This window comes from Myodes glareolus, chromosome 2 (genome assembly GCF_982192425.1).
Source record: "Myodes glareolus chromosome 2, mMyoGla1.1, whole genome shotgun sequence".
Lineage (NCBI taxonomy): Eukaryota > Metazoa > Chordata > Mammalia > Rodentia > Cricetidae > Myodes > Myodes glareolus.
Window position 1 is genome coordinate 84,303,200 of NC_142027.1, and position 19,859 is coordinate 84,323,058.

At 39.3% G+C, this 19,859-nt stretch overlaps 1 protein-coding gene across 2 annotated transcripts in view; it reads right to left on the bottom strand.

Annotated features, from left to right (window-relative positions):
• LOC125399858 (cytochrome P450 3A25) overlaps window positions 1-19,859 on the bottom strand; it is a 44,924-nt gene that overhangs the window by 13,855 nt on the left and 11,210 nt on the right. Inside the window, exons 5-10 of one of the 2 annotated variants that reach the window (XM_087902522.1) lie at window positions 8,306-8,419; window positions 7,970-8,058; window positions 7,587-7,735; window positions 5,812-5,939; window positions 3,893-3,959; window positions 388-548 (exon numbers count right to left, since the gene is read on the bottom strand). In XM_087902522.1, the coding sequence (XP_087758648.1) occupies window positions 388-548; window positions 3,893-3,959; window positions 5,812-5,939; window positions 7,587-7,735; window positions 7,970-8,058; window positions 8,306-8,419 (708 nt within the window). The remainder of the gene's footprint in view (window positions 1-387; window positions 549-3,892; window positions 3,960-5,811; window positions 5,940-7,586; window positions 7,736-7,969; window positions 8,059-8,305; window positions 8,420-19,859) is intronic. The other variant, XM_085685297.2, reaches the window with a different exon arrangement.

The window sequence follows — 19,859 nt, forward strand, 5'->3', positions numbered from 1 at the left end:
GGATCCAGTATGTTTGGATACTCACCTTCCTGGACCTGGAGGGAGGGGGGAGGAACTTGAACTTCCCACAGGGCAGGAAACACTGACTGCCCTAAGGGATGAAGAGGGAGGAGGAGAGGGAGTGGGGGGAGTGGGAGGGTGTTGGGAAGAGGGGCGGAAATGGAAACTTTTATAATTTAATAAAGTTCACTCTCAAAAAAAAAAAGATATATCAGAGCCAGTACCATATTTCTATGGGTTGCATTCATCTCCTATGTCCCTCTCTTTGTTTCTCTTAGACTCTTGTTGAGTTGTAGAACTATTGCGTGGCCCTCCATAAAAATTCTCATTGCATGTGCTTGTTAGTCCTTTACCTCTGCCCTCCCTCTCTGGGTACCATTCACTCACCTTATCAGGCAGAACTCTATCAATCTCATCCTGAAGTTTCTTCTGCACATCAGGGTGGGTGGCCAGCTCATACATAATGAAGGAAATGGACGTGCTTGTGGCGTCATAGCCAGCAAAAATGAAAATAACAGTTTGTGCTGCCATTTCTAGATCAGAAAGAGCTAAAAGGAAAAAAACATTGCAGATAAGGAAGATCAAAGCAGAACATCACAGTTGAGATGAGAAGAAATTCAAATGGCACTCCTCACTGTCTGGGAAAGAACAGAGAAAAGCAAAACAGGGTCATTGGAGCTGAGTTCCACTCTGGTGTCTGTCTGATATATCAGGAAATGGTCAAATTATTTTTAAATATAATTTTATGGTTATGGGTGTTTTATCTGTACATAAGTCTGTGTACCACATGGAACCCTGGTGCCCACAGAGGCTAGGAGAGGGCACCAGATACCTTGCTGCTGAAATTACAGCTAACTGTGAGCTCCTGTGTAGGTGTTGTGAACTGAATCTAGGTCCTCTGGAAGAGCAGACAGTGCTCTTAACTGCTGAGCCATCTCTCCAGTCCCAAGGCTGGACTAAAAATTATTTTAATCCAGGTTGAGCTAAGATCTATATTATTGGTGATGAAATATTAGGCCAAATTCATATCATCACAATTGGGCAATTTCAAGAGAAATAATTCTCTCTAACCAATACTATTATCACAGTGGGGAATGAAAACAAAAGTGTTGCGGTACTTGACAGTGACTGACAACTTGACAAGATCTAGAGTCACCTAAAAGATGAGCTTCCAGGCATAGTGTTTTGATGTTATCTATATTAATTTGCTTCCTGATAGGCCTGTATGCTTTATTGTTATTAGGTTAACTGACATGGAAAGACCTATCTTGTTTCTAAGCATTTCTTTTCATTTTTATTTGTGTGAGTGTGTGCATGCACAGGCCAAACAATGGTGTCAGATCCCTGGAGCTGGAGTTACAAGTGATTGTGAGCTGCCTATCATGGGTCTTGGCAAACAAGCTCAGGTCCTCTGGAAGAGCAGCAAGTATCCATGACTGTTGAGTCACCTTGTCACTCCTGGAAGATCTATCTTAACTGAGTTACCATTCCATAAGCTGACCTCCTGGGCTTAATAAAAAGGAGAGAGAAAGCTGAGTACTTGAGTTCATGTTTTCTGACTGTGGATGCGGTGTGACCAGCTGGCTCAAGTTTCTACTGTCATGGTTTTTCCACCATGATGGACCATACCTTCAAAATGTGAGTCAAGAAAAAAAAACCTTCCTTAAAATGCTTCTGTCAATTATTTTGACATAGGAATAATATAAATAACTAATTCAAATACTGTAGCTAGCAGTAAAATATGGAATCCCTTTGCTACCTAAAAAAAAATATTTAAGTGATTTTCATTAAAATATAGGTGCCAAATGTTTGTTATGTCAATGATTCACAGAATGAAAATTCAGGAATTTTCCATCCAAACACCTTTGAGGGAGCAGGAGAGATGGTTCAGTGGTTAAGAGTACTTGATGCTCTTGCTGGGAACCCGGATTTGATTCCCATTCTTTACACGGTAGTTCAACATTGCCAGTAACTCCAGTTGTAGGTGATCCAATGTCTTCTTATCATTCATAGGTGCCGGAACGCAAGTGGTATATATATATATATATATATATATATATATATATATATATATATACATACAAACATTTATACATCTAAACTAGACATTAATCTTTAAAAAATAGGAATCCCTAAACACTTTAGAGGAGACTCAAAAAATAACATGTGGCTACAGGGAAACGCCTGCTTTCAGATGTGGTCCATGGATCAGCAACATCTAGGAGCTTATTAGAGGCACACAATTCCAAACCTCTATAGTGGAGGGGTGTGGGTAGTGTGGTGGACATTACATGTATTCACTGGAGTTTATTGGAGATCTTTGGTTTTCCTCTCAATTCTTTTATAAAGAGAAATTGCTCTAAAAATTAAGGTCGCTTATAGGAATCAAAAATTAAATAAGGGTTGGTAAGATGGCTTAGTGAATAAAGGTACTTGCTGAGCAAGTCAGATGGATTGAATTTGATTCCTGTATCCATGTAAAGTAGACAGAAAACCCTGACTCTACAAGTTACCCTGTGACCTCCACTTGCATAACATAGCAGGAGTACTTCCTCATACTCCAACACAAATGATTAATAATAACAATAAATTTAAATTAAAGGGGTCGGGAGAGGTGGTTCAGTGAGTAAGAGTGCCTTTTGTGCCAATGGGAGGTTCTCAGTTCAAATCACCAGAACTCACATAAATAGGTGAACATGTGTTCTTGCAAACCCATCAAGGAAGGGAAATGGAGACAAGAGGGTCACTGGGTCTTTCTGGGTGCCAGACTAGATCCACATGCATCTAGAGACCCTGCACCAAATGAATAAGACAGAGAGTAACTAGCAAAATGCCAACATTCTCCTCTGGTCTTTGTGAGCCCATGTGCATGTGTGCGCCACACACACACACACACACACACACACACAGAAAAACTAAAAATAACAAAAAGGACCCACCATAACATACAAAACAGCCCTGAGTGAATATGCATATGAGAGCTGAATGCAAAGTAACTAGTGGTTAAAGGAAAGTAACAGGGAATGCATGAGATCACAGTGATAGAAACAACTGAACAAAATTTAGATAATTGATAGAATTAAAAGTAGAGGACATTCCTTTACACTTGGTAATGACTGGTAAGCATAGAATAAATGGTAGTAGAAAAGTCATTATTCTGTAGCTATAACAATAATAATAGCTTTCATCACAAAGTATTCACAGAGATAAGAAATCAGGGGGTTAAAAGAATTAAGAAGAGCAGGGTATATAGTTTCCCAGATGCTATTTACAAAGAGCAGAATAAATTGCAGATTAAGCTGCTGAACACAATTGCACCACTCTTTCCCAGGGATTACCCTCATTAATGGACAGTGCACTTTGATTGGGGCCTAGATGCAAATGCCCAGTAGAGATACAGAATTAGTGGGAATGAAAGGAACTGAGAATCAGACTCTTCTCTGAAAGATGACCCAGTGCTAATGAGGACTTCCAGGAACAAAATATATCTTTCTGGCAGCCCTACAGGCTCTGGTCCATTTACACCACTGTACTTCTATAAAGCTACATTGTTCACCATAGATATTATCAATGTGAACATCTTTCTTTTTTTAGAATATTTATTTATTATGTATACAATATTCTGTCTTTGTGAATGCCTGTAGGCCAGAATAGGGCACCAGGTCTCATTGCAGATGGTTGTGAGCCACCATGTGGTTGCTGGGAATTGAACTCAGGACCTTTGGAAGAGCACTCAATGCTTTTAACCTCTGAGCCATCTCTCCAGCCCCCGTGAACATCTTTCTGAAATTTGTAAGAATTGCTTCTATCCTGGACCACCCCATGCATATGTTCTGATACTCTCTTCTCTCTGAGTTTCTTGATTCACACACCATGAAGTATCCTGGGTTACCTTTCTGGGACTCTTTGCCTTCTGAGTTCTGAGTGTTCATCATTAGCTGAAGAAAATCCACTCGGGTCTGGAAGGAGAATGGAAAAAGTCAATGATAAATATTGAGTTGAGAGGTCAGACTTGAAACAAGGGTTCAGAACTTCACTACCTTTCTGATAATATGGATAATATGGTGACCTGAAGTCCACAAGTATGGGTTGAGTCACCAATGAATATAAGCATCTATGCAGTGAAGAAATTGCTCAGTGATTAAGAACACTGAATGCTCTTGCAGAGAACCTGAGTTCAGTTTCTAGTACCCACAAGGTGAATCACAACCACTTGTAACTACAGTTCCAGGGGGTCTTATGCCCTCTTCTGGCCTCTGCAGGAACTGCACACATGTAGTGTACAGGCATACAGGTGAGCAAAACACCTGTACACTTAAAATTTAAAGGAAAACTAAAGACTCTGTCAGCAAGCCTTGGAGAACAATACATTTCCTGGGAGAAATGCAGCTTTTGGTCTTTCATCTCCTGATGTAAGTTTCTCTGGCTTTTGAGCAGATTCCTGGCCAAAGAGTTGCTGGATCCTTCTCTCATCATGCTTGCTCAGGAAAGTCCCTGAATGCCAGCTCTCTCGGTTCTCTTACCACAGTACTCAGTCAGCAACACCCTTGATTAATTCTATCTCTACTCTCACTGCCAAGTTTTAGGTGAGCATCTCCTGACTCTCAAACACTCTATACACTTTATAATGCCAAGTGTCATAACAGGTGCCCTTCTCCATAATTTCCAGACAACATTTTTGGGGCCTCCAGGCCACATAATGCAGAACTAGGTAAGCAGCCTGAAAATTGATTGTCCAGAGAAAGTATTTAACTAATGGGTGAATGGCTTCTGGTCTCACTGACAAGAAAATATCTACACACAAAGAAAGAGGTATTCAGATTTAACATAAGCCAATCTCCACCAGGTATGACCATGCTTCTTTTGAAGAATATATCAAAATAAGAGGTTTAAAATTAAAAACACTCTTTTGATGATGTAAACTTTAGGGGGAGAATAACAGTAGTAGTTATATTTTCTAAATATGAATACTATTTTTAACTTCTTTCAATGAAATGCAGTGGCAATGTTTTTACTTAATTAGTACTTATCTTAGAGAATAGCAATTTCACTCTTTTTGACAAATGTGAAACTATTTCTCTCAATAATTCTCATATAGAATCACACATCATCTTTTTCTTCTCCCTAAAATATAAACATTACCTTACTCTAAGTGTAGTTTTCTTTATTCATTTTTAAGAGAACCCAGAGTAAAGTACATAAATCATATACTCACAGCCTGATGCATGATCAAATCCTGAGCATCATGACCAAACCATGAGCATTATAACCAACCCTGAACATTGTGACAAAAACCCCTAGCATTTTCACCAAACTCCAAGCATCATGACCAAACACTGAGCATTGTTACCAAACCCTGAGCATCATTACTAAGTCCTGAGCATCATAACTTAGTCCTGAGCATTATGACCAACGCTAAGCATCATTACCAAACCCTTAACATTGTGGTCTAAACCCCCAAGCATTATGACAAAACCCTGAGTATCATTACCAAACCCTAAGCATCATGACCAAATCCTGAGCAACATTACCAAGTCATGAGCATCATAACTAAGTCCTGATCATCATGAACAAAACCTGAGCATCATTACCAAACCCTGAACATTGTGACCAAAACTCCCAAGCATTATTTCCGAATCCTGAGTATCATCACCAAACTCTGAAGACCATGACCAAACCCTGAGCATCATGACCAAACCCTGAACATCATGACCAAATCCTGAGCTTCATTGATAAATCCTGAGTATCATTATCAAATCCTGAGCATCATGACAAAACCCTGATCACCATGAAAGCAGCATCAAAATTTACCTTCTGGTTTGAATCAAGGCGATTTTTCTTCACGCTTGTTACAAATTTTTTGAAAAAGTTCACTGATTGTCTTGGAAAAATGGAAAGACTTAGTAACTCATATATTGGAGTAAGAAATGGAAACAGAACTACAGAGAAAAAATAAATGCAGAGAATAAGTAACCAAGGTTTTTCCAACATCAACTGATATGTCTACAATGCAATCTCTATATTAAAGGCTCAGGTAAAATCATGTATGAGGGAGTAGAAAGGGTATAAATCTAATATATGAGAAGGTCTGCTGTGAGATTGCATCTTCCAGACACAACATAGAAACTGGACCCATGAAATCTCAATAATATGGTTGTTTAAATAATATCTGTGCAATGATAACACTAGTTGACATGTCAATGTAGATGTGGAACCCCCGACAGTTCTTACCTCTAGATGAAGAGCCATAGGAAATTAATGACTATTGAGAGAAAGAATGATTTTTCTCCAAGGATGAGTCCCAGATAGGTGATCCAAAACCAAGTAGTTAACCAAAAGCATGTATATAAGGGCAATACTAAATGAATTCTGTAGGATATATACATGTGCATATATCTATATATAACCATTATAGTTATAAGGGAAGAGTCATGGATTTATGGAGTTGGGGACATGAGTGGAATTGGGGGTACTATAGATAATGAAAATATATACTCATGTATAAAATTTTTTTTAAAAAAAGTACTTTAAATAATCTCCCATAATGTTTGACTCCTAAATGTACCCTAAGATGGCAATAATAAAAAAATCATAAAGAAAAAAAGTGAAGTTTCAGATGGGATGGTGCTGTAAGAACTCCTTCAGTCAGTAGCCTTTAAGACACCAGCTCACTTAGGTGTGGCCGTTTATACTATAAATGCCTATGTAAGGCAAGCGCCCACTCTCTCTCCTGCCTTCTGGATTTGGTTCCTGTTCCCTGTTTGTGCAGAAGCCTGTGATTTTTGAGTCTACTCCTAAATAAATAACCCTTTATTATGTGCAGTTCTGATCTAGTGTGGGATGATTTTGTAACTTCCATTTTCATCTGGCCCCCAACGTGGGTGAAATATGGAGAAAAATGGAACCCTTATGACATACTGGCAGCAAAACAAACAAAAACTTCTGAAAAAATTTCAGTTACCCAAAAAGCCAGATAAAAATATTCTCTATAATTCACTAATTCCACACCAGCTTCCTACTCAAAAACCATGAAAAAAATGTCCAGTCATCAAATGGTTCAGAATATGAGTGAACATAGGAGTGCCAACAAACAGGTCTATTGAATATATGATGTTAAATGATGAAAACTAATTGCCAAATTCCATATAGTCTATAAAATATTTGTATTGTGTTTTAATGTTATGCTTAGAATAGGCAGTTCTACAGGAATAGACAGTTAATGGAACATCTCTTATGGTGAGGAGGAATGGGAGATGAGAATTAAAAGATGTAGTATTGCATGGAAAACACATTTCTGATTGACAATGGTGATGAGTACATGTCCCATTGGTGAACAAAAATTGAATTATACATTTTAAATAGTTGAACATTTTACATGTGAACTATTTCTCAGTTATGGTGTTATTTTAATTGGTGTGTAGAAGGGAGAAATACAAAGAAAGAAGAAGCAGGGTGGTGTTGATGCACACCTTTAATCCCAGCACTCAAGGAGAGAGAGGCAGGCAAATTATCTTTGAGTTCAAGGCCATCCTAGTCTACAGAAGGAGATTTGGGACAAAAAGAGAGAGAAGAAATAGTGTACATACCTATAGAAAGAAGAAATGGATCAAAAGCTGAAAACTTTAAAATCTTCTTGGCTTTCTGCACAAAGGGATCTTGTGGGTTGTTGAGGGAATCAACGTTCACTCCAAATGATGTGCCAGTGATCACATCCATGCTATAAGCTCCAAGGATACTGAATAAATAGAGACATGGGAATGAACATTTACATCTGGGGCAGCTCTTATTTCTGAGCTACCCAGGCAGGGAGCCACACAGTCAGAACCTCCTGCTGCATCGGCAGTGAAGTCAAGGTTTCTATAACTCTCACACATGGGACCTTTGTCTGTGGTTGGTTTGCAGATGTCATTTTCCTGTAGTTGAGGGGATGCTAAGTGCTTGCAGTCCTATCAACCACATCACCACTTACTCTTTCATGTTGACATGCTTCCCTTTCTCTTCTTCTCTTCTCAAGTTTTTCACCAATGTATCTCCATACTCTCCAATTATGGGAAACATCTAAGCATAAAACACAACATTTGTAGGTAAATATGGAAACTTGGGTACCAGAAAGACAACTTGTTCCCAGTAACAAAGCAATGAGTAGGATGTTACAGTGGATTTTATAATGGATGCTCTGGGTATGAAGATGAAAGACCATATTATAGGTGTTGTAATGCAGAGGACCGACACTTGGAAAAGGACTATGGGCTAGTTTTCTACCTGTTCCTAGATTCATTTCAGTAAATGCCCTATCCATCATCACCTCCTTGAGTTTTCCACTGGTGAATGTTGGAGACAGCAGTGTTCGAAGTCGCTTCCATTCTTCATCCTCAGATACAGTGATAGCCTTTTTCATAAATCCCACTGGCCCGAAAGACTAGAGATAAAACAGAAAGAATAGTTATCATATTAAAGTTATGGTAATATTCACAATTCTATAAAGTTGGTTAACCAAACATAATTTGGTTAACAAATATTTCTGACTGTTAAATGTCTGGACATTACTAGATGCTCAACAATCTTCTTTAATTTGTCTGTAATTCCTCTACATGGAGGTGACACCATACATCTGGCATTGCTTTACATCTTTCTATGACTGTCTCACTTTAAAAGAAAGTCACCCTCACAAAATACAAAAGAACAGATAGGACATACCTACAGCATCCTTTAAAGCTATGCAGACAAAAGTGGATTAGTGACAGACAGCAACTGGCCTTGACAAAGTAGTAGCTCAAGTCAGTTTCTCATCGACATCTGTCAACAGTACAAACAATTGAATGCTTTGAAGCTGAGTTCTTAAAAAAGCAATTGATGATATAAAATATTTATTTGATATTTCAAGGAATAATGTCGTGGTATAGAAATAGTTTTATCTTAATTTTATATATAGGGGCATGAGAAAAATTAAATCTATCCTCTGCTAAAAATGTTCTTCAACCATGTATATCTATGAACATTGGATCAATGGAACACACACACACACACACAGTTTTTTGTTATTGTTTTGTTTTGTTTTGTGCCCAAGTCTCACTATGAAGCTCTTTCTGTCCTGTAACTCACTGTGTAGACCAGATTGGCCTTGAACTTACCGATATCCTCCTGCTTATGCCTCTCAAGCACTGAGATTAAGGGCATGCATTGTCACACTTGGCTCCCAGAACTGTAATTTGTGCTAATAGGGACACATCGAATGTTCTTTCAAGACAAAAGTCTAGGATAGCACATGCACACGGAATTCTTCCTCTTCATGAAACAGGATGATACAAAGTTCTTCAATTAACTTCACACTTAATGATGAAATTTTGAATGTTTCATCCATTGATCTGTAGCACCTTTAAAATGTCTGCTATGTCAGCCTGGTCTATAGAGTGAGGTCCAGGACAGCCATACTATACAGAGAAACCCTGCCTCAAAAAACCAAAAAAAAAAGTTGGTAGCAGAAGATACAATGGAGGGATAAGTGTGTTCCTGACCACCACACAAGTCCAGTAAGGGAACATACAATTCTCCTGCCATCCTTATCTCCCTGGCTATTCCGAAGGGGCGGCTTCCCCCAGCTAAACCCTCTCTCCTCCTACCCCATCCCGGCTTTCATCCTGGAACCCCTACCCTTCCTCTCCCCCTTTTTCGGGGAATGAAATTCTTCAACTCAGCCTGTGTGGGTGCTGCCATGATGGGTTAGTGAGTGCAAACGGGAGGGAGTTCCTTTGTTTTAGTAGCCTGCCTACAGCAAGGTAGGACTGCATGCAAAGTGATTCCTGGATAGCAAGGGGCACTAATCCAGTAGTGGAAAACCCAGCAGAGGGAAGAGCCATTGGAGAGCATCTGAAGGAAGAGATGGGCAGGCACCAAGGCAAGAATTCCTCCAACAATCTGAAAAACAACATGAAAACACCAGATTCCAGCGAACTTACGACAGAAGGACTTGAACACCCTATTCCGGAAGAAGTGGAAAACAGTGTCATTATGAAAGCAATAGAGTCTCTTAAACAGGGTATGAATAACTCACTTAAAGAAACAGAGGAGAAATAAAACAAAAAGATTGAAGAAATGAGTAAAGAAATGGAAGAGAAATATAACAAAAACTTTGAAGAAATGAGTAAATTCGTAAATGATACCCTGGGAAACCAAGAAAAAACAATCAAACAGGTAATGGAATCAGTTCAAGGATTGAAAACTGAAACGTAGGCAATGGAGAAAACACAAGCCGAGAGCCGGCTGGATATGGAAAATCTAAGTAAACAACCAGAGACTTCAGGAACAAGCATAACCAATAGAAAACAAGAGATAGAAGAACGAATCTCAGATTATGAAGACACCATAGAGAAAATAAACGCTCTGACCAAAGAAAACAGCAAATCCAACAAATTCTCATCACAAAACATTCAGAAAATATGGGACATAATAAAAAAAACAAATCTAAGAACAATAGGAGTAGAAGAAGGAGAAGAATTGCAGATCAAAAGTCCAGAATATATATTCAACAAAATTATAGAAGAAAACTTTCCCAACCTTAAGAAAGATATTCCTATGAAGGTTCAAGAAGCATACAGAACACTGAATAGACTGGATCAGAAAAAAACATCCCCTCACCATATAATAATCAAAACACAAAGCATTAAGATTAAAGAAAGGATATTAAGAGCTGCAAAGGAAAAAGGTGAAGTAACTTATAAAGGTAAACCTATCAGACTTACACCAGACTTCTCTATGGAAACCATGAAAGCCAGAAGGTCATGGATAGAGGTACTGCAGAAACTAAGAGACCATGGATGCAAGCCCAGACTACTATACTCAGCCAAGCTATTGTTCATTATCAATGGAGAAAACAAAATATTCCAGGATAAAAACAAATTTAAACAATATGTAGCCACAAATTCAGCCTTACAGAAAGTAATAGAAGGAAAATCACAACCAAAGGAGTCCAACAATGCACACAATAACTCAGACATCTAGCGTCCCTTCACCAGCACTACTCAAATAAGGGAAACACACAAACACTACCACCCCAAAAAAATAATAACTGGAGTTAACAACCACTGGTCCTTAAGATCACCTAATATCAATGGACTCAATACACCTATAAAAAGGCACAGGCTAAAAAATTGGATACAAATACAGGATCCTACATTCTGCTGTTTACAAGAAACACACATCAACCACAAAGACAGACATCTACTCAGAGTATAGGGTTGGGAAAAGGTTTATCAAGCCAATGGATCTAAGAAACAAGCAGGTGTGGTCATACTAATTTCTAACAAAGTTGATTTCAAACTAAAATCAATCACAAGAGATGGAGATGGACATTTCATACTCATAACAGAAATAATTCATCAGGAGGAAGTCTCAATCCTGAATATCTATGCCACTAATATAAAGGCACCCACATATGTAAAAGAAACTCTTCTGGAACTCAAGGCAGTCATCAAACCACACACACTAATAGTAGGAGACTTCAACACACCTCTCTCACCAATGGACAGGTCAATCAGGCAGAAACATAACAGAGAAATAGGAGAATTATTGAAAGTATTGAATCAAATGGACTTAACAGACATCTATAGAACACTCCACCCAAATAGGAAAGAATATGCCTTCTTCTCTGCAGCTCATGGAACCTTCTCGAAAATTGACCACATACTTGGTAACAAAACAAACTTCCACAGATACAAAAAAATATTAGTAACCACCGGTGTCTTCTCAGATCACCATGGATTAAACTTAGAGTTCAACAACAATGCTACCCCCAGGAAGCCAACAAACTCATGGAAGTTGAACAGTCAATTACTAAATCACCCCTGGGTCAAGGAAGAAATAAAGAAAGAAATTAAAGTCTTCCTTGAATTTAATGAAAATAAAGACACAACATACTCAAACCTATGGGACACTATGAAAGCAGTACTAAGAGGAAAGTTTCAATAAAATACTGGCAAACCGAATCCAAGAACACATTAGAAAAATCATCCATTACGATAAAGTAGGCTTCATCCCAGAGATGCAGGGCTGGTTCAACATACGCAAATCTATCAATGTAATCCATCATATAAATAAACTGAAACAATAATCAAGTTTGTTTGGAAAAACAAAAAACCCAGGATAGCCAAAACAATCTTATACAATAAAGGAACTTCAGGAGGCATTACCATCCCTGACTTCAAACTCTATTACAGAGCTACAGTATTGAAAACAGCTTGGTATTGGCATAAGAACAGAGAAGTCGACCTATGGAATCGAATAGAAGACCCGGATATTAACCCACAAACCTATGAGCACCTAATTTTTGACAAGGGAGCTAAAGGTATACAATGGAAGAAGGAAAGCATCTTTAACAAATGGTGCTGGCATAACTGGATGTCAACCTGTAGAAGGATGAAAATAGATCCATACCTATCACCATGCACAAAACTCAGGTCCAAATGGATTAAAGACATCAACATTAATCCGTCCACTTTGAACCTGATAGAAGAGAAAGTGGGAAGTAGTCTACAAGATTTAGGCACAGGAGGCCTCTTCCTAAGTAGGACCCCAGCAGCACAGACAATAAGAGAAACAATGAATAAATGGGATCTACTGAAACTGAGAAGCTTCTGTAAAGCAAAGGACACTGTAAGTAAGACAAAAAGGCTGCCTTCTGACTGGGAGAAGATCTTCACCAACCCCTCATCAGACAAAGGTCTGATCTCCAAAATATACAAAGAACTCAAGAAACTAGGCACTAAATCTCTAAATAACCCAATTAAAAAATGGGGTACTGAACTGAACAGAGAATTCACAACAGATGAACTTCGAATGGCCAGAAGACACTTAAGGTCATGCTCAACCTCCTTAGCGATCAGGGAAATGCAAATCAAAACCACTTTGAGATACCATCTTACACCTGTCAGAATAGCTAAAGTCAAAAACACCAATGATAGCCTATGCTGGAGAGGATGTGGGGTGAGGGGAACACTCATCCATTGTTGGTGGGAATGCAAACTCGTGCAGCCACTGTGGAAATCAGTGTGGCGGTTTCTCAGGAAACTGGGAGTCAACCTCCCTCAGGACCCAGCAATTCCACTCTTGGGAATTTACCCTAGAGATTCCCTAGCATACAACAAAAGCATTTGTTCAACTATGTTCATAGCAGCACTATTTGTAATAGCCAGACCTGGAAACAGCCGAGGTGCCCCTCAATAGAAGAATGGTTAAAAAAGGTGTGGAACATATACACGTTAGAGTTTTACTCAGCGGTAAAAAATAATGACATCTTGAATTTTGCATGCAAATGGATGGACATAGAAAACGCTTTACTGAGTGAGGTAAGCCAGACCCAAAAAGAGGAACACGGTATGTACTCACTCATAAGTGGATTCTAACCATAATTTAAAGGTATTTGAGCCTATTTTTCGTGATCCTAGAGAAGCTAAATAAGAAGACGATCCTGATGAAGATTATTTAGCTATCCGCCAGGAGGTAGGAAATAGTCAAGAGTCCCAGGTAACCTTGGGTGCATGGGGGGGGGAGGGTTGTTGGAAGGGGAGAGGGTTAGAGAGAAGGGAGTAGGGGAGGAATGGAGAAAGCTCGGTTGACCAGGATGGGGGGAAGGGGGGAAGGATGAATAAGGGATCAGGGAAGAATATATTTCAACTAAGGGAGTCATTTTAGGGTTTATAGGAAACTTGATTATATATGGGATCCCAGGTCCAAGGAGAGATCCCCAGATTGTTCTCTGGACAGAGGAGAGGGTGCCTGAACCGGCCTTGGCCCACAACCATACTGTTGAATATTTTGCATGTCACCATAGAACCCTCATCTGGCGATGGATGGAGATGGAGGCGGAGAACCTCGTTGGAACACTGGACCTAGCTCCCTAGGTCCAAATGAGAGGCAGAAGGAAAGAGATCATGAGCTATGAAGGCAAGGGCACAGGAAACCTTCATCCGACATTGGATGGCGATACAGATGGAGACCCATATTGGAACACCGAACTGAGCACTCCACAGTCCAAATGAGGAACAGAATGATGAAGAAAATAAAAAAAGTAATCAGGACTGCGAGAGATGCGAGCACCCACTGATACAAGGGGACTGATATAATGGGAGTTCACCAAGGCCTGTTGGACTGGGACTGAACGAGGACATGATCCAGCCAGATTCTCTGAATGTGGCTGGCCCGGAGCCTTTTTGAAAAGCCGTTGACAATGACACTGGGACTTGCTTCCTCTGCATGTACTGGATTTTGGCTCTCCAGTCTGTTTGGACTCTCACCTTCCCTGGACCTGGAGGGAGGGGGGAGGAACTCGGGCTTCCCACAGGGCAGGAAACCCTGACTGATCTGGGGGATAGAGAGGGAGGGGGAGAGGGAGTGGGGGGAGTGGGAGGGTGTTGGGAGGAGGGGCTGAAATGGAAACTTTTATAATTTAATAATAAAAGAAAAGAAGAAGAAGAAGAAGAAGAAGAAGAAGAAGAAGAAGAAGAAGAAGAAGAAGAAGAAGAAGAAGAAGAAGAAGAAGAAGAAGAAATAATAGTGGTAATCCTGATGGGAAAGTATGTCATATCAGGGCAGAAGCAACGAACTTTCTGGAGAAAGACAAGTGGCCAGAATGCCTGGGCCACACTCCACTTTGCTGACTCAGAATCAGTTCACAGTAAGATAATGTGACGATGTCTGTCTATTAGGTGGAAGAGATATGTAGTTTTTTTCTGTGCAGTAGGGCTGCTGAAAACATGTGGAATTTTTTAGAACCCACCAGAGTTCTAGAGCAATCAATAAACCATCCAAGTCACATAGCACAGGAAAGGCAAGTACTCTCGTCTGCCCGGAGAGAGCAGGACTGGGACAGTTAGCAATGGTTACAGTGAAAGGACTAAGCCTGAAACTAGAGAGAAGACAGTGCTGAGGCTCCAGCGGGCTGACCAGCTGTAGACGAAAGAGAAGATGGGCTTTTAGGAGATGCAAGCATTGTGAACTGGGAAGAGAAGAGAGGAGAAAGGGCCAAGTGACAGTACTGAGTTGGTATTGTTACAAAGACAATAAAGGCATGAGATTATAGTCACTTCAATAACCATAATAAGATTCCACAATGCCAAGCAAGTGAGGAAACTGGACTGTTACTGTGCTCAACTTTTGAAAAGGGAGCTGTGCCAAGAGAGTAAAGACAAGCCAAATCAATGGGTAGATGGGCACTGAACTTCATCAACATTAACTGCTGCTTCCTAAAAACTGCTATTAAGGAAAATAAAAAGGCCAGCTACCAACTGGGAAAAGATTCTTGGCCAACACGGATCTGACGGAAGCTTGGGCCAAAATCTATAAAGAACTCTTAGAATATAATAAAAGACAAACTGATTTTTTAAAAGAGAAAAAAAAATTAAAAAAAAAATAAAAAATAAAAATAAATTTAAACAATTCGTAGCCACAAATCCATCCCTACAGAAAGTAATAGAAGGAAAATCACAACCCAAGGAATTCAACATTGCCATCACTGCCTACAATAGCCCAGACATCTAGCGACCCTTCACAACCACAACTCAGAGAAGAGAAACACACAAACTCTACTACACACACACACACACATAATAAACAGAATCAACAACCACTGGTCATTAATATCTCTTAATATTAATGGACTCAACTCACCTATAAAAAGGCACAGACTTAGAGACTGGATAAGAAAACAGGATCCAACATTCTGCTGTTTACAAGAAACACACCTCAACCACAGAGATAGACATCTACTCAGAGTAAAGGGTTGGGAAAAGGTTTTCCAAGCAAACGGACCTAAGAAACAAGCTGGTGTGGCCATTCTAATATCTAACAAAATTGACTTCAAACTAAAATCAGTCAGAAGAGATGGTGATGGACATTTCATACTCTTAACAGGAACAATTAATCAGGAGAAAGTCTCAATCCTGAATATCTACGCCCCTAATATAAAAGCACCCACTTATGTAAAAGAAAAGCTTTTAGAACTCAAGGCAGTCATCAAACCACACACACTAATAATAGGAGACTTCAACACACCTCTCTCACCAATGGACAGATCAATAAAACAGAAACTCAACAGAGAAATAAGAGAATTGCTAGAAGTAACGAATCAAATGGACTTAACAGATATCTATAGAACATTCTACCCAAAAAGGAAAGAATATACCTTCTTCTCTGCAGCTCATAGAACCTTCTCGAAAATTGACCACATACTTGGTAACAAAGCAAACTTACACAGATACAAAAGAATATTTGTAATCACCTGTGTCTTGTCGGATCACCACGGAATAAAGTTAGAACTTAATAACAATTCGAATTCCAGAAAGTCTACAAATGTGTGGAAGTTGAACAGTCAACTACTGAATCATCCTTGGGTCAAGGAAGAAATAAAGAAAGAAATTAAAGTCTTCCTTTAATTTAATGAAAATAAAGACACAACATACTCAAACCTATGGGACACAATGAAAGCAGTTCTAAGAGGAAAGTTCATAGCACTAAGTGCCCAATTAAAGAAAACGGAGAAAGCATATATTGGAGACTTAACAGCACACCTCAAACCTCTGGAAAAAAAAGAAACAGACTCTCCCAGGAGGAGTAGAAGATTGGAAATAATCAAACTGAAGGCTGAAATCAACAAAATAGAAACACAGAAAACAATCCAAAAAATCAACGAAACAAAAAGTTGGTTCTTGGAGAAAATCAACAAGATTGACAAACCCCTAGCCAAACTAATCAAATGGCAGAGAGAGAACACTCAAATTAATAAGATCAGAAATGAAAAGGGGGACATAACAACAGACACAGTGGAAATTCAGAGAATCATTAGATCTTACTACGAGAGTTTATATGCCACAAAGTTGGAAAATGTACAAGAAATGGATTGGTTTTTAGATAAATACCATTTGCCAAAGTTAAATCAAGAGCAAGTGAACAATCTAAATAGACCTGTTAGTCGCAAAGAATTAGAAGCTGTTATCAAAAAACTCCCCACCAAAAAAAGCCCAGGTCCAGATGGTTTCAATGCAGAATTCTACCAGAACTTCCAGGAAGAGCTAATACCTATACTCCTTAATGTATTTCACAATATAGAAACAGAAGAATCATTGCCAAACTCTTTTTATGAAGCTACAATTACCCTGATACCAAAACCACACAAAGACACAACCATGAAAGAGAATTACAGACCAATTTCACTCATGAACATTGACGCCAAAATACTCAATAAAATACTGGCAAACCGAATCCAAGAATACATTAGAAAAATTATCCATTATGATCAAGTGGGCTTCATCCCAGAGATGCAGGGCTGGTTCAACATACGCAAATCTATCAATGTAATCCATCATATAAATAAATTGAAAGAAAAAAACCATATGATCATTTCATTGGATGCTGAAAAAGCATTTGACAAAATTCAACACCCCTTTATGATAAAGGTGCTGGAGAGATTGGGTATACGAGGAACATACCTAAATATAATAAAAGCAATATATAGTAAGCCGACAGCTAACCTCAAATTGAACGGAGAGAAACTCAAAGCCATTCCACTAAAATCAGGAGCATGACAAGGCTGTCCACTCTCACCATACCTCTTCAATATAGTGCTTCAAGTACTAGCAATAGCAATAAGACAAAATAAGCGGATCAAGGGGATTCAAATGGGAAAGGATGAAGTTAAACTTTCATTATTTGCAGACGATATGATAGTGTACATAAGCGACCCCAAAAATTCTACCAAAGAACTCCTACAGCTGATAAACACCTTTAGTAATGTGGCAGGATACAAGATAAACTCCAAAAAATCGAGTGCCCTCCTATACACAAAGGATAAAGAAGCAGAGAGGGAAATCAGAGAAACATCACCTTTCATGATAGCCACAAATAGCATAAAATATCTTGGGGTAACTCTAACCAAGGAAGTGAAAGACCTATTTGACAAGAACTGTATGTCCTTGAAGAAAGAAATTGAGGAGGATACCAGAAAATGGAAAGATCTCCCCTGTTCATGGATTGGGAGAATCAACGTAGTAAAAATGGCAATTCTACCAAAAGCAATCTATAGATTCAACTCAATTCCCATCAAAATCCCATCAAACTTCTTCACAGACCTTGACAGAAAAATAATCAAATTTATATGGCAAAACAAAAAAAACCCAGGATAGCCAAAACAATCTTATACAATAAAGGAACTTCTGGAGGCATTACCATCCCTGACTTCAAACTCTATTACAGAGCAACAGTATTGAAAACAGCTTGGTATTGGCATAACAACAGAGAAGTCGACCTATGGAATCAAATAGAAGACCCGGGTATTAACCCACAAACATATGAACACCTGATATTTGACAAGGGAGCTAAAGGCATACAATGGAAGAAGGAAAGCATCTTTAACAAATGGTGCTGGCATAACTGGATGTCAACCTGTAGAAGAATGAAAATAGATCCATATCTATCACCATGCACAAAACTCAAGTCCAAATGGATTAAAGACCTCAACATTAATCTGACCACTTTGAAACTGATAGAAGAGAAAGTGGGAAGTAGTCTACAAGATATAGGCACAGGAGACCAGTTCCTAAGCAGAACCCCAGGAGCTCAGACAATAAGAGAAGCAATGAATAAATGGGACCTCCTGAAACTGAGAAGCTTCTGTAAAGCAAAGGACACTGTAAGTAAGACCAAAAGGCTACCTTCCGACTGGGAGAAGATCTTCACAAATCCCTCATCAGACAAAGGTCTGTTCTCCAAAATATACAAAGAACTCAAGAAACTAGACACTAAAACTCTAAATAACCCAATTAAAAAATGGGGTACTGTACTGAACAGAGAATTCACAACAGATGAACTTCGAATGGCCAAAAGGCACTTAAGGTCATGCTCAACCTCCTTAGCGATCAGGGAAATGCAAATCAAAACCACTTTGAGATACCATCTTACACCTGTCAGAATAGCTAAAGTCAAAAACACCAATGATAGCCTATGCTGGAGAGGATGTGGGGTGAGGGGAACACTCATCCATTGTTGGTGGGAATGCAAACTCGTGCAGCCACTGTGGAAATCAGTGTGGCGGTTTCTCAGGAAACTGGGAGTCAACCTCCCTCAGGACCCAGCAATTCCACTCTTGGGTATATACCCTAGAGATTCCCCAACATACTACAAAAGCATTTGTTCTACCATGTTCATAGCAGCACTATTTGTAATAGCCAGAACCTGGAAACAGCCGAGGTGCCCCTCAATAGAAGAATGGTTAAAAAGGGTGTGGAACATATACACATTAGAGTTTTACTCAGCGGTAAAAAACAATGACATCTTGAATTTTGCATGCAAATGGATGGAAATAGAAAATGCTTTACTGAGTGAGGTAAGCCAGACCCAAAAAGAGGAACACGGTATGTATTCACTCATAAGTGGATTCTAACCATAATTAAATGTCTTTGAGCCTATTATTCGTGATCCTAGAAAAGCTAAATAAGAAGATAAACCTGAAGATTATTTAGCTACCCGCCAGGAGGTAGGAAATAGACAAGAGTCCCAGGTAACCTCGGGTGCATGGGGGGGGGGGGAGGGTTGTTGGAAGGGGAGAGGGTTAGAGAGAAGGGAGTAGGGGAGGAATGGGGAAAGCTCGGTGGCCTGGGAGGGGGAGAGTGAGGAACGTTGAATATGGGATCAGGGAAGAATATATTTCAAATAAGGGAGTCATTTTCGGGTTTACAGGAGACTTGATTATATATGGGATCCCAGGTCCAAGGAGAGATCCCCAGATTGTTCTCTGGACAGAGGAGAGGGTGCCTGAACCGGCCTTGACCCATAACCATACTGATATATATTTTGCTTATCACCACAGATCCTTT